The sequence below is a fragment of the Olea europaea genome, chromosome 23 (genome assembly GCF_002742605.1).
Source record: "Olea europaea var. sylvestris chromosome 23, O_europaea_v1, whole genome shotgun sequence".
In the NCBI taxonomy this organism is placed as follows: Eukaryota; Viridiplantae; Streptophyta; class Magnoliopsida; order Lamiales; family Oleaceae; genus Olea; species Olea europaea.
Window position 1 is genome coordinate 10,058,052 of NC_036259.1, and position 15,844 is coordinate 10,073,895.

General features: G+C 31.2%; 1 protein-coding gene across 1 annotated transcript; it reads right to left on the reverse strand.

Moving 5' to 3' along the window:
• Window positions 1-13,524: 13,524 nt before the first annotated feature.
• Window positions 13,525-15,705, reverse strand: LOC111372004. Its single transcript, XM_022994145.1, has 2 exons — window positions 15,678-15,705; window positions 13,525-15,161 (listed from the first exon to the last, which is right to left on the reverse strand). The coding sequence occupies exons 1-2, from the start codon at window positions 15,703-15,705 to the stop codon at window positions 13,525-13,527; spliced, it is 1,665 nt and encodes a 554-aa protein (XP_022849913.1).
• Between the last annotated feature and the right edge of the window lie 139 nt (window positions 15,706-15,844).

Here is a 15,844-nt window from a genome sequence, read left to right on the forward strand (position 1 = left end):
AGAATAGACCAAAAAATAAAAACATTTGAAAAATAGCCTTTGAACAATTGTCTTTCTAAAACTATCCTTAATAGGAAATTACAACCAAAGCCACTACAATATATAAAAACCTTCAATTAGGTCCTCAAGAAAATATAGATCAAAAATTTTTAATAAATTTAAATTCAAATATTATACAAAATTTTATTGATCTAAAAAATACAACAGAAAATAAATAAACTATTTAGAAGAAGATCTGAAAGGATTCTTTACAGAATATTTAGATCCAAAATTAAAAAATAAAAATGTTTCTATAGATAATAATACAATCAAAACAGAAAATGATATATATAAACTAATTCTTAATTTGAGAAGAAGAATTAAAGAACAAAATATAATTATTGAAGAAAAAGTATTAATAAAAAATAGTGAATTTTATAAATTCTATTGTGATATTTTAAATACTTAGGAAGATTTTAATTGGCTCAAAAATCTTAACCGCTCCGCTGCACACTCCGATGAAATGGTATCAGAGCCAGATTACGAACCAAAAATAATGATGAATATATTAGATGAAGAAAATATAATTGAAGAATTTTTGAAAAAAGTTGAAAAACATAAAAAACCTAGTTATCCTTATTTACCTAAAAACACTACAAATGAAAGTTTTGGAGATATACATAAAAGATTAGAAAATCTATAACATAACCTACGAGTAGGAAACGCTCTTTTAGATAAAAATTTTAAAGGAAAAGATAGGATTATAATTAATCCACCTCAAGATTTTAGGATAACACAAAAATAAAAGAATAAAGGGAAAAATATGAAGAAAAACAATATATTATTACAGATGTAGAAGAAATAGAACAAAAATTCTTAGAATCTACATGAGAAGAGTATGAAGAATATAAAAAACAGTTAGAAAAATTAACTGAAAAAATGGAAAATACAAAGATGAATACTAATCCATCTTCAAGTCAGAATATAAAAGTAAAATTCAGTAGTGATGAAGAAACTGATTATCCCTATGGTACCCCAATACCTGATAAAGCTGATATTTACCAATATAGAAAAATACAGAAAAGATATATCGGAAATGTAAGAAAGCAGTCCATAAAAGAAATAAACTCAATGAAATCTTATAATGAACCAATTCATACAACAGGGATATGGTTAAATTTAGACTGTGTAGATAAAAATAAAGCTATTGAAACATGGATGAAAAGTACAGATTTAGCAATACAATTTAATAAATGGAAAACATATACAACTTTTGGATTTGTAGAACATACATTCAGAGGAATTGTTTCTGAATGGTGGAGAAAATTACCAGAAACTATTAAAGGAAGGGTAAAATATGGAGCAAGTAGGACTGAAATATTAGATAATAGAAATTCTTTAAATGAACAAAAGATTCAGGAGATATTAAAAAGATTTGAAAAAATCTTAAGAATGGAATTCTTAGGAGATAAATATATCTTAAGAACGGAATTCTTAGGAGATAAGTATACTTCTAATAATGAAGAAAGAAAACAAGATGAATATAATCAAGGAATGATAGCAATGAAAAATTTAAAGATATGTAATATGTGTGAACTAGAAAGATACACATGTAAATTCGAAAAAATATACTATATATTAAACCAAGGAGATTATCAAGAAAATAAACCTATATTAAGATCGTATTTTACTAAATACCAGTCCCATGGGGAATTAAGTTATTAAAAGAATATGAAAAATTACTACCTCTAGGAGAAGAGGAAGGAATAAAAATAGATAGTTTTGGAAGTAGAATTAAATTTACAAAAAGAATGATCGGTATATGGTGTAGAGAAGCTTTAGAAAATAAAAAGGCATACAAAATAAGAAAGAATTCATTATTTTGTTACAAAGATAATGGCCAAATTGAACAATTTGGATGCCATAAGAAAAAGTATAAACCATATAAGAAATATAAAAGAAAATTCAAAAATTACAAAAACTTCAAGAAAAGAAATTTTAAACCACATAAAAAATATTTCAAGAAAAGAAATTGGAATAAGAAATTTAAACCAAGAAACATTAAAAAATGTAGATATTTTATTTGTAATGAAGAAGGACACATTGCCCCACAATGTCCTAAAAAGAAAGATAGACAAAATATAAAAACTCTTAAAATTTATGAAAAATTCCAAAAAGATAGTGATATAGAACCAATTGAATATTTTGAAGATCTAAGTAGTAAATGTAGTAACATTTATGAATTAGATACATCCTCATCAGAAGAAGATTATGAGGAGATAGTATATATGAATCAGGAGATACAACAACCAGAAATAAAAATAGAGACAACTGAAAAAGTTGAAGATTCTATAGAAGGTATAAATCAAGAGATCACCTGTGATATTAAAAAATACACAGGAATCACTAAAAAAATACTAGACCTACAGGAAAATGATGTATTTCATCAAGGATTCTTAGGGATTTGACCAAGAGTAAATAAAACAATTGTAAGTATGAATTATAAAGAAATGTCTATTAATATAGAAGATACTATAGGAAAAGTAAAAATTCCTATAATTACAAAAGAATGGGTAAAACAAAAATTATCCAAAATTTCAGAGAATGTAAGAAATAAATTGAAATGTATTGAATTAGGAGGAGTCCAGATAATGGTAAAAGGATTCTTTAGAGAAGGAATGAATAGACCAATAGAAATCTACTGTATGGACAATAGAATCTTATAAGATCCTATAGATGCTCTATTAGGAACAGTTGTAGGAAATTTAGACTATCAAAAGATAATATTTACAGTAAAACCAAATTATGCAATATCATTAAATGATGAAAATATTGACCAAAGTTTCAATATATACTATAGAATTGGAAACTTGAAAATGTTACGAAGAAGTAAGGCTATTAGTATAAATGTAAAATCAATTTTTTGCTTTTAGTACTAGCCATCATAACAATCTAAGGAAGATAACTGATAATATTATCATACATAAAGATTTTGAGGAATTAGCACAATATATACCTCCTAGAAAATATCAAGAACATGAAGTCACTATACCAGAACAAATAATGCTTAATTTCCACAAACAAGCTAGAGAAATCAATTCTGAAGGAAAACTAATAAAAAAGAAATAATGTCAGTTTAGAAGGAGATAATCTCATTGCAAGATTTCCCTCTAGACAAGACTCTAGAATAAGCAGACTTAAGAATTTAAGTATTGCTGAACCATCAAGTTCGCAATATTACATTAAGACCAGATATGTAAATCAAGAAGGATACTAGAAGAATCTTCTTGTCCTCATAAATATTAGAGCAGATAAAAGTCATGTAAATGCTAAATTTGTTAGTCATTTAATAGATTTTGAAATACCAGAACCATATATATTTAAGGATTATTTAGGAAATAATCTTGAAACAAGAAAATATGTTAAGTTCCCTCTTATATTTATAGGAGAGGATCAGAAAGAATATACTAAAAAAATAATTCTATATAAAGATGAATTATATGGAGTAGATCGTTCACCTATTCTACTAGAAATGAACTTTCTTGAGAAATATAGTCCTTATAAAATTTGCCAAAGATATTTAAAAATAACAATTGATGATAACCCAATCATCATATCAAGGATAGATGAAAATATGAAATCATTGTTATCATGGAAAGAGTAATAAGTACTAATCCCATGAGTCCATATATCGAAATTACACTTAATATGAAAAGTTATTGTAGAATTAAATTTCATGCTTACTTAGATACGGGAAGTACAATAAGCTTATGCTTACCAAATGTATTATCATCTGAATACTGGATATACAATTCAAAGAGGATAGTCATCGCTACAACAGCAAGTGGAAATAAGGTAATATATAGTAAATATGCTACGCAAGTACCTTTTCTAATTTCCTTTAGAGAAGTATTTGTTGATACAATATACATGTCAACCACAATTGGATGTGATATTTTATTAGGACAAAATTTCCTATTAAAATATGCACCATTTACACAATATATTGATAAATATATGTTCACAACACCTTGTGCACATAAAATATTTACACCAAAAATAAATAAAGCTGTTACGATAGCATATACAGATATAAACCATCAGAGTTCCTCAACCCAGCGTGGTGGATGTTGGGGTACAGAAAAATTTAAACCAGTTACAGTCTTAAAAATGACAACAGAAAATAGATTAGAAAAATTGAAAAAAAAAATTTCTAAGACATATTATGAAAATCCATTAGAAAAATGGAATACTGATAAGATAAAGGCAAAGATAGAATTAACCAATCCAGACACTATTGTTAAAGTCAAACCCATGAAATATAGTGTTAATAACCAAAAAGAATTTAAAGATCAGATAAAAGAATTGCTAAAAGCCAAGTTAATTAGGCCTAGTAAAAGTCCACATAGCAGCCCAACCTTTATGGTTAGAAAACATAGTGAGATAAAAAGAGGAAAAGCCAGAATGGTAATAAATTACAAGAAATTAAATGAAGTTACTAAATTTGATGGATACTACTTGCCAAATAAGGACACCCTTATTAAACAAGTACAGAACAAAAAGATATTTTCAAAATTTGATTGTAAGTCAGGGTTTTGGCAAATCATGCTTACAGAAGAAAGTAAACCACTAACTGCATTTAGTACCCCCAATCCTTTAGGACAATACGAATGGAATGTAATGCCATTTGGGTTGAAAAATGCACCACAGATATTCCAAAGAAGAATGGATGAGGTAATCAAACCAATTACTCATTTCTGTATTGCATATGTAGATGATTTACTTATTCATTCAAATAATATTGATGAACATATTGAACATCTTGAGAAATTTTGTTATATTATGAAAAAACATGGTATTACACTTTCTCAAAAGAAAGCTAAGATAGTTAGAATAGAGATAGAATTTTTAGGATTATTTATAAAAGAAAGAGAACTGCAATTGCAATCTCATATTGGAGAAAAACTTCAAAAATTTCCTGAAAAAATCAAAGATAAAAAATAATTACAAAACTTTCTTGATATATTAAATTATGCTGAAAGATTCATTGAAAATTGTGTCAAATTGAAAAATTATTTTCTTCCAAAATTAAGAAAAAATATAATGTGGTCTTGGGAAGAACAAGATTGTGAAAATATAAGGAGAGTAAAAGAAGAGTTAAAGGTATTGCCCAAACTTGTAATACCACAAGAAGAAGATTTCTTTATCCTTGAAACTGATACTTCAGATCATTACTGGGGAGAAGTGTTAAAGGTGAAAAAGAATCATAAAGAGTATAAATGTGAAAAAAATTGTTCTTGTCCTGAGATACTTACAGGTTATACATCAGGAACATTCAAAGAAGTAGAGACAAGATATGAGACGAATAGAAAAGAACTCATTGCTGTGAAAAGAGGAGTTCAGAAATATGAGGATTATTTATTACCAAAGAAGTTCTTGATTAGAACTGGTAATACTCAAGTTAAAGCATTTTTGAAAAATAATGTTGATCCATCTATTACCAATAGATATATTATTAGAATATAAATTTGATATTGAATACATAAAAGGTAAAACTAACTTTCTTCCTGATTATCTTAGCAGTGATGGAGCTGGAACAATTAAGGACAAAAGTCCAAATACTTGAGATAAAAGTTTCCTATTTGGAAACACAAATTCAAAATATCCAAGATAGCCTTCTAGGCAAAGTTACTTGTACCAAGTCTTGTATCCCTTCATAGGGACTTGTGAATGCTAGCGCTCTCTCCGAGGATAAATGGAAAGAAAAGAAGGTAATAGGAACCCCTTCACAGAGAAAACTTGAACTTATTACTGGTAATAAAGATATTCAAGATATCAAAAGAGAAGGTACTTCTTCACAGAGCCAAACTCAATCTAAACTTTCTATTAAAAGAATAGATCCAAAAGATATTGTCAAGATATGCCATGAAGCAAAAATTCCCAGAAAAGATAACCATGAAGAAGTAACACTCTTTATTGTAATTTTTAATATTTTATCAGATTGGTATCTGGAGATTGAAAAGTGGATGAAGACTCTTCACTATTCAAAATACAACAAGATAAATTTTTATCCAGGAGCACCAGTCAACTAGGTTCGAAATTGTTTCGAGATAGGAAATATACTTTGTATATATCCTAGCAAGGATCTCAAGGAGATAGTTCAGCTTCCAGCCAACATTAGGAAAGCTGTTAAAAGATATACTGAAGTCGTCAATACATCAAATATATATATCAGATTCCATTCAGCAACCATGGAATGGGATCCCGTTCTTGAATATATGCATCAATCGTTCCATGTGATAAAAATGGGACTTACAAATCAACATTTTTTACCAATCAATCAAAAGGTTGTTAAAAATGGATATCAAGATATTCTAAATATGATATCCTACAGAAGAGCAAAAGGGTATAAAAAGAAATTTGAACATGTAACTCAGATAATCACTGAGAAAGAAAAAATATGGATTTATCCATCTGAAAATCATATTATCTATTCCAATGCAAGGATGACTACCAAAGAAGAAGATATTTGTTATCTCAACCATTTATTATCTGCAATTATTTCCAACCAAGTGCATGGATCAGAAGATATGGCTAAAGAACTATGCAAATTACTCTGAAATTACAGTGATCACCATTGTGAATACTGTGTAGTTGAAGATATGAGTCAAGCATCTCTTAATGATGAAGAATTCCCCGCAGAATTCTTTGAATCAAAAATGGAAAAGCAATGGTGACTAAAGTAGCCCTTTATCACTACTTTAATAAAGAAATTTATTAAAGAAAAATTGTGGCTACTAAAAGACAGAAGATAGTGCAAGAAAAGTCTCCATAATTGTAACTACTCCCACCAATTGTTACAAGTGGCAGACAAACTCAAAAGATAAGGTATCTAATTTCAAAAGAAGAGGTCCACTAGCAAGAAGATAATGGAAAAATTTGGTGGAGATAAGATGGCCTAGCTACCTAACAAAGAAAGGTGGAGAACACCTGTCAAGATAGGGTTCCCAAAGGCTTCTATAAAAGGAGGCAAGGAGGAGGAAGGAAGATATCTCGAAAAAACTTATCTCTAAAACACTTAGAGAAAACACATCTTAGATAGATCTTTTATAATCTGTATACACCACTTGTATTCAGAAAAATATTAGATAGATTGAAGATAGTAAAGCGTGTAATAAAGTAATCACTTATGGAGTTCTAAACTTCATAAGATGAGTACCAAAGGTATGTAAATATAGTTTGTAAGCAAGTACAATTTCAGTTTATAAATATCAAAGTAAAGTTTGTTATGTTCAACAAAGCTTTCATAAAGGAATTTTGTTAAGTTTCTCATAACTCCTCGACAGTACAGATAGAGATTTTAAAATATTTTCAAAACTTTGATTTTGAATGGATGTTAGTCATGCCAAAGTACCCGTCTTTAATGAATGGTTTAGGGGGAAATGCAGTTTTCTAACAAAAATTTGTAGCACCTTGTGTGTGAGTTATCTTTTAAATTTTCGTTCCAAGTAAGAATTTATTCTGAAAAGAGTTTGGATAAAGGTGAAAACAGAGACTCTGGATACTGTGAGATAGCGTCTATGGTAACACGGCTAGTTCTCTAGAGTGAGAAATGCAACCTTAATTGAAAAGTCTTTTGCGGAAGCAGTTGTGGACCCAAAAGATTTCAAAAATATTTTAAATCTTTACTTGATTCAGAAGATTGACTAAGTAAATGCAAAGCATCTATAAGAGCATACTGGAGGGAAAGCATGTTTATTTCCACTTGATTACTGTAAGTTATTACTTATTTTTACATACTTATGTTTTAATTATCCTGATGAACAATTCACAAGCATCCACATCCACTAATGATAATAATCTCATATTATTCTTAGATGAAAAAGATGTTTCGTTTCTACTTAAATTAGACGAAAAATCTGATGATATATTTCCTGTTGGTAAAGAAAAAATTGAAGAAATATATAGAGATATAGATTATAATTGTAGGAATAATATAGGATTTAATTCTGTAGGAACTAGTAGAGAAATAAGAAAGGTAAATGATATTATAACTAAACATAGAGATATACAAGAAGAGATCTCAGAAGGATTATTTAAAGGATATATAACCAAGAAAAGACAACCCATAATTTTTGAAGAACTATTAAAATATAAGGAATATTTAAAGGTGTTCGAAAGATTGAAAAATATAGATATAGTTCCTGATTGAAAAATCCTTAAAGATATAAGACACATCTTGCAAATAACTTTAGTAAGGGCAAAATCGTATTTTTAACAAAAGAGGCTATTGTGGAAAATAGGAAGAAATTTTCAACCTTTCTAAAAAGTACCCTTGTGGAGACGATACAATGGAGTCCAGTTATGTGATTTCTAGGGAAAAAAAACTTTCTAAACAATGCTTAAAGTTTAATGCAGAAACAAAATAATTAACTAGTTTAAGTTGATCCAAAGGGTAGCAAAGAATGAGATTTAATGCCCGACACATCCCAACTAGCAAAGATGAGGGAGATTCAAGGCTGGCAGATCAGATGTCGTGAGTTCGATTCTTGGAAGGCAAATATTCTCCTGAAATGCAGGATTTATCCTGGAAGGCAGGAGCTCTACTAGAAGGCAAGGTGCAAAGATGGAAAAACGACTTGTTTGGCACTTTGGCAGATCAGTTGGGGGCTCTTGAGCACTGGTCAGTTTGGGGTACAACCTGCGGTTTAACTTGTCTGCAACTTGAGGGGCCAAGGTGTAGACTCCAGGATTTAGTCACTATAAGGTGGATACCTAGATAAAAAAAAAAAAGAATGAGTTATATATGACAGATGCGAAGTAATAAAGATCACAACAAAGAAATAAAATTAAAAGTAAAAAAATAAACAAAGAGAATTTATAGCAGATGAACCATGTATTATAAATTGACAATATGAAGAGAAATTACAGATACAGCAATATTGCTTAAAAAAAACTGATGGAAGAGCGTTGTATTTATAGGCTACGTTTCAAATCCTAAAAGAGTTCTAAAAGATAAGAAAATATATTACAATTAGAAGAACCAATTTTAATGGGATTTTGTTTCCTTGTTATTGAATGTAATTAGACTCATTTCCAACACCAATAACACGCGATTCAAGACTCCTACTTAAGTCACAACTCTAACAGTTTAACACCTTTACGGCAGACAAATCAAAGATGACTCAACACTTGAGTGAGCAAGGCAGTTGCTTCAAGCATTTAAATTTTAAAAACTTACAAATTTTGTTAATTTTCTACTCCTTTAAGAGCCTCCTGCCTAATTACTTGAACAATCTGGGAGTAGATCAAACCCATTGTTAGGGAAAGACCAAAGAGCGTCATTCTAGTGAAAAATGTTACTATGCGTGCATAGTTATAAACTGTAGTAATAAATTGGAGAAAATTGTTCCAATAGTCACTAGACTTAGGTTCATATCTTTGATTGATCAATGAAATTTAAAATGTCAAATTTTGGTCATAAGTCCATATTTTCGATTACTCATTGAAATTTAAAATGTCGAATTTTGGTCACAAAAAACTTGATATTTTTCAAAATTCAACATTTACGTTAGTCAGTAACATATTGCATTTTTCAAAATTCAGTGGCCAAAACTTGACATTTTAAATTTTGGTGAGCAATCAAAGACATGAACCTAAGTTCAGTAATCAAAACTCGACATTTTAAATTTCAGTGACCAATCAAAGACATGAGCCTAACTTTAACGACCATTAGAACAATTAATTCAATAAATTGTAATGTTTAATATTTTTATGTACATGAAAAAGAAAATATTTCCACGAACCACCTTAAACCATTGCCATAAAATTGGAAAAAATTTACACATAACTAAAAAATTACAACTAGTAGTTCCAAAATTTCATAAAATATAAAAGAACTAAGAAAAATAACAAAAATAGAAAAAAATACCCAAATTTTTCCAAGAAGCAGGTGTAGGAAGCTCCATTGACACGACCTCATCGCTCTGAGCCTTGCCCATTCTTATTACCTGCAAATCAACAACAAAATCACCCCTCAAAGTACAACGATACTCTTTCTCACACTCGATAAGAAGCACAATCCACCAATCTCTAGACTGGAAAAGATGCAATCCACCCTCTGGCCTCTAGGACCTGCCTTCTACGGATGGGTCTTCAAGTATTAGAATAAAGCAGGGTAGAGGATATTCCTTTATTGAGTTTTCTAGAAATCCATTTTTGCAGATTTGGATACTATTGATCCTGTTCAGATTGTGAATTTCATTCGAATATAGGGGAAAAATGAATAGAATAAACAAACTTTTTAAATGGAATTTATTCATTGAAAGCTTCGCTACCTCGCTCTAACGCTCATTTAGAAAATTTTGACCTCGTTGCTTTCGTTCCGATTACCACTTGGGCTTTTTTGAGCAGTTGGTTACTTCATTCAACAATTCTTTCAACGAAGACCCAATCACTCTTTTTGTAGAAATTTTTTGGATGCACCTCTCCTTTTCATGTATAGCAGTTGTCAAAGTTCAAATAGAAGGTATTAGAAATGACCTCTTTGATGGGGCATTACCGACGTTAGCGACGAAGGGATTGTTTGTAAGAGAAGGTTGTCCAGTTGAATTTTTAACTTGTTCTCCTCTTACTTAGCAGGCAAAGATTTACCTTCGCGAAAATTATGATTCATTGGACTAGTGCATAACAAATTCAAGCAAACAAATTAGAATGGGTTGTTGTGGGTATGTCTTGGAGGCTCCGGCATTTATGTGAAAGAAAAAAGAAGAGAAAATAAATGAAGAGAGTATTTGAGTTTGCGTGTGAAATTGGATGAGGTGATGAGTGTGTGTGGAAGGAAAAAAGCATGTAAAATGGAAATGAGTTGATGTTGTGTGATAAAAAAAATAAAATAAAATAAAATAAAATAAAATAATAATAATAATAATAATAATAATAATAATGATGTTGACAGTGGTTAGAGGTTGACACGTGTCATCTTTGAACAGTAACAAATTTTAACCTCTTTTATATCTGTAGAAATGGCCGGAACATAGCTATTTGCCACAAAATCCGCAGGGATCTATTCAATTAATTGGGCCAATAGTCGAGTTTATGGAGTTTCTCAAGATTGACTCACCTCACCTCAAATTCAACATTGTGTTTGGAGTATGAGATATCAAGTCATTAAATGAACAGTCTGCATTTATTTTTATTTTTTTTAAAAAAATCTTGGGAGAAAAACATATATATATATATATATATATATATTCCTCTCATCCCATATCTCTAGATATGAAACTATCTTTTTAGGTAAAAACGTTGTAGGATACAACAAATTATTAATAATAAATTATTTTAATCGAGTGATGTTAATGTAACTATGTCTCTATTTGACCTTTATTTTTACATTTATTTTTAACTATACATTTAGTGAGACTCATAATTATTATCAACTTTTCAATTATATATTTTAAAATTTTTTAATAAAATCTAATAAAAATTATTTTTTAATTCCTCTCTTTTTTTTTTGGTCGAAAATGAGTTTGGTATTAGTGATTTTTTTAGAGAATGTGTGCTTTAAAAAGAAGAAGAGAATTTCCTATTGAATGCTCGCCCTCCAATAAATTTATTGAAATTGGCTTTATATTAATGAAATTTATCACCCATACATATTAAATTGGTGTGGGATATTCATATCATAAATATTAACAATTCTTTTTGAGATAAAAACTTGTACGGAAAAAATAGATTTGTATGAAATCAAAAAATATAATTCTAAAATTTGTGTAAGAATTAAAAGGTGAATGCGCAAATAGAGGGCCCACCACTAATATTGATGCAAAGGGGAGCTAAGTTATTTTATTTCTCTAGGGAAAAAAATTTGAGATCAATTTTATAAGGTGTTTCTACCATTTAAAAATGGGGTTAATTTCACAAATGGTCATTGAATTTATCGAAAAATTACAAAATGGTCACTGAAGTTTAAAACTTTCACTAACGGTCATTGAACTTACATGCGGTTACACTAATGGTCACTTAAGTTTCAAAACTTTCACAAATGGTCACTCATGTGGACCTTTCCGGTATTTCTTCATATTTAAGGCCTAAAACACCTAAGGGACCATACTTTGAGGGCACCCATGTGCAAATATGGAAGTGGTGCCCTGGAGCCATGTTCCGTCTGCCATTTCTGGCTTGCTGGCGCCCAGCTTTCTGTTTGTTAATATATACACATATATACATATATATAGCTAGACGTGGGGGGTAAAGATTTTAAAGATGCATGTGCATTAACCCAAATTTTATCTGATTATTACCTCTTTTTGAAACAACTTTGTATCACTAGAAAATTGAATATGACCATTTCTGTTGATGATAAAAATGAAGTTACCATAATTTTGAAGACTTAGTTGGATAGGGTATCAACATGCATCAAGAAGCAACTATGGCTCTTTGTCTAGAATTTGACAACTCAACCATCAAAAATCATTACAATACATATGGAGCTACTGTCATTTAAATTGTTTTTACGCCGGACAAACATGGAATCCTACTTCTTGGGTATCATTCCACCAATATTCCATCAAAAAGGTATAAAGACAAAAAGCTATAAATATATTTATACAGTACGACCTGCCAGCCATTCTGTGTATAAAGACAAGAAGCTATAATTATGTTCCACATTTCACCAAAAAAAAAATGACTATGACAAAAAGAAGTGGACACAATTACAATAGAGTTCGTTGACAAAAAAACATATAATACTGTCAGACATTCTATGTACAAAGACAAGAAGCTATAAATATGTTCCACATTTCACTAAAAAAAATGACTATGACAAAAAGAAGTGGACATAATTACAATAGAGTTCGTTGACAAAAAACATATAATAGAACAGGCATCATTTCGTTATCAAGTTGTTCCATGCTTCGCTAAGAGTTTGTCTAGCACTATAGTAGGCTGGGAAAGTAAATGCCGCGCTACACCTTGTTCAATTCTAGCAGTAGTAGTCAGCTGTGAATGGGCAAATTGCTGTCAAACATTTTCTCCTGCAGCTTCCCAGGCTCTTGGACCATTCATGTCCTACAATTTATGAAAAAGAATGTCAATGAACATAATAAATAAAACAAAAAAGATATACATATATGACTATGACTTAGTATATACCTCGTTTGTCGTATAGCTTGCTTGCGAAGCATGGTTCGAGTGATATCTTTTATTATGTCCCTTTTGACCGCAAATACTACATTTTAATTTTTTCTTGCCATCTCCTCTCCTATCAAGCTCCCTCATCTTCTCTTTGGACAATACAGCTTCCTCGACCCCTCTTCGGCACTTTGTCTGCTTCCTACCTCTTTTTTTGGTCACCCAAGTTTGGGATTTCATCGGGACAAAGCCACTCGAAGGCCACATTGTTGGTCCATTTATAGGGTATATGCAATGCCCGTAAGCTTTTAAGTAAGTTGCAACTTTGTAGCTCTCGTCCAAAAATTGCAAAGGATCCTTACCCCACTCACGGATGCCGGCTATTGCGTGTGGACAAGGCACACCAGTTAGATCTCACTTTTCTACATGAGCATGTCCTGTTTGTAAATCTACCACAAACTGACCATCGGAATACGGTCCAGAAACTTGAAATTGCATTTTCCCATTGAATATTGCTTTCCATGAAAATGAATCACGTATACTACTTTCAAGTTTCTTTAAAATTTTTGGACATATATCGCTCGAACTCCTTGCCATGAAATCATGGCATTTGTACATCCGCACCATCACCTTGTTTTGAATTGACTGAAGGAGAGTCAAAATATCCTTCCCCTTTGCTTCCTTTATGTAGTTGTTAAAGCATTCGTAGAGATTGTTTAATAAAATGTCACATTTGGAAGCCGTCATGAAGTGGGACTTAGACCATTGCTCAGCCGGTTTAGCACATAACCACTCCCAGGCAGGTTTCTTCTCTTCCTTAATCTTGTCCATCCAACCTGTGAACTCAGCCAAATAAGTGGACTTAGCTGCTCTCCACAACAAATCCCTAAGTGTCAACGATTTAAAGTCTTTGCGAAAGAAGTTGGAGTACATATGCCTTACACAAAATCGATACTTAGCCATTGGAAACAACTCGGACACCATATTGTCCGACCCTTTTTGTCTGTCAGACATAATTATGACTCCATATGCATTTTCGAGCATCAAATCTTCCCCCAATAGTTTCAAGAACCATGACCAACTAGCATTACTTTCAGTTTCGACAATGGCATGCGCAATTGGGAATATACAATCTTTCCCATCAATACCCACCAAAGCAAGTAACTGATCACCAAAATTACCTTTCAAGAAGCACCCATCTATGCAAATAACGGGTCTACAACCACCTAAGAAGCCCTTTTTGCAAGCATCAAAGCAAACATAAATTGCCTTAAACACAAGCTCGTCTAAAGATAGAATAACGATTGATCTTGGGTTTGTTCTCCTAACCTCAGCTGCATACAAATCCAACAAAAGAAATTGCCCAACTAGCGATCCTCCAAGCAACCCTTTAGCGTATCTCCTAGCCCTCCACGCCTTTGCGTCGCTAATCTCTACACCATGCTCTTTCAAAACAGTTGTCTTAAACAATTTCACATCCCACTTTAGCGCAATAGTATAGGTCTCAATGTACGTATGGGCTAACCAACTGGCGAATACACTTATATTATTGAATGCTCTACTACAAGTATGATTCCATTCGAACGACTTAATCTGCCATGCGGAATCTTCCTCCAACGGCGAAGCCCAAATACGCCATGGACACTTTTTATCTTTGCAACGATCGTCTAATCTGTGTCTATCATTATATGGGAAGTGCACCTCAAACCTATTAGCAATGCTGAAGTTTTTAACCACAACCTTTAACTCCTTTTTCAACCTAAACTTCAGTCCTACCTCAAGCACGGGATCCACCATATCTACATCACCTTCAAATTCTGGGTATGTAACAACTTCATCACTATCAGAATGAATGCTTCGAATGTCATCTGAGGGTGCATATTCAGAATTGTCAGATTCATCTGCTGCTTCCAACAAATTCCCCACATCGAGTTCAACATTCTGGGAAACATTTCCCGCAAAGAGCATGTCGTCTTCTTCCCCAGGGCTATAAATATAATCGGAATAATTGAAGGTAATGTCTTCTTTATCCGAATCATTGTTGAAATAACCTAGACAGTGGGGGATTACCGTATCATCATCCTATTAAATAAAAATTGAACAATAATTACATGATTGACACTTGAATAAAATTATAATTATCGCAAATAAAATTTCTCCATAAAACCCGAAATAATCAAATACAGACAAAAAATGCTTAACTTTTGTTTCAGAAGCATTATGATTTCTTCATGTCTTCACTATATACAATTCAACAGTAGCAAATCAGTTGAATATTTGTTTCATATGTATTGAGAATGGCTTAACTTTTTACCTCCAAATATGAATTATTCTTACATTCTATAGTTTTTTCTTTCCTTGAATCTTTAACAAATAGTCTAAAGGCAAGATGATTTTTATGAATTGCATTCCATATGTAAACGGGTTAAATGACTTGCATTGCTAAGAAACCCCCAAATCAAATAGTCATAAACTGTGGAAATAATCAAATATGATTATTCTGAAAAATAATCACGGGTTCAAATATTCAAATACAGACAAAAAAAGGTTGAAAAAGAAGTGCTAACCTTCATCTTGTTCCTCCACATCAGACATTTCGAATAAATTTCGGAATATTGTGGTCCCCACTCTTCGATTTTGCCCGAAATCTCCCAAGAAAGTTGAAGAAACCCTCCACAGGCTTGGACCACTTTTTATCTAACGGGTTTACCAAAATGATTGAGGGTTTGGTGTT

Coding starts and splice junctions, on each gene's coding strand:
- LOC111372004 (XM_022994145.1), bottom strand. CDS start 15,705: ATGTCTGATGTGGAGGAACAAGATGAAG. Junction 15,162..15,677: donor TGTGGAGGAACAAGATGAAG/GTTAGCACTTCT, acceptor CCCACTGTCTAG/GTTATTTCAACAATGATTCG.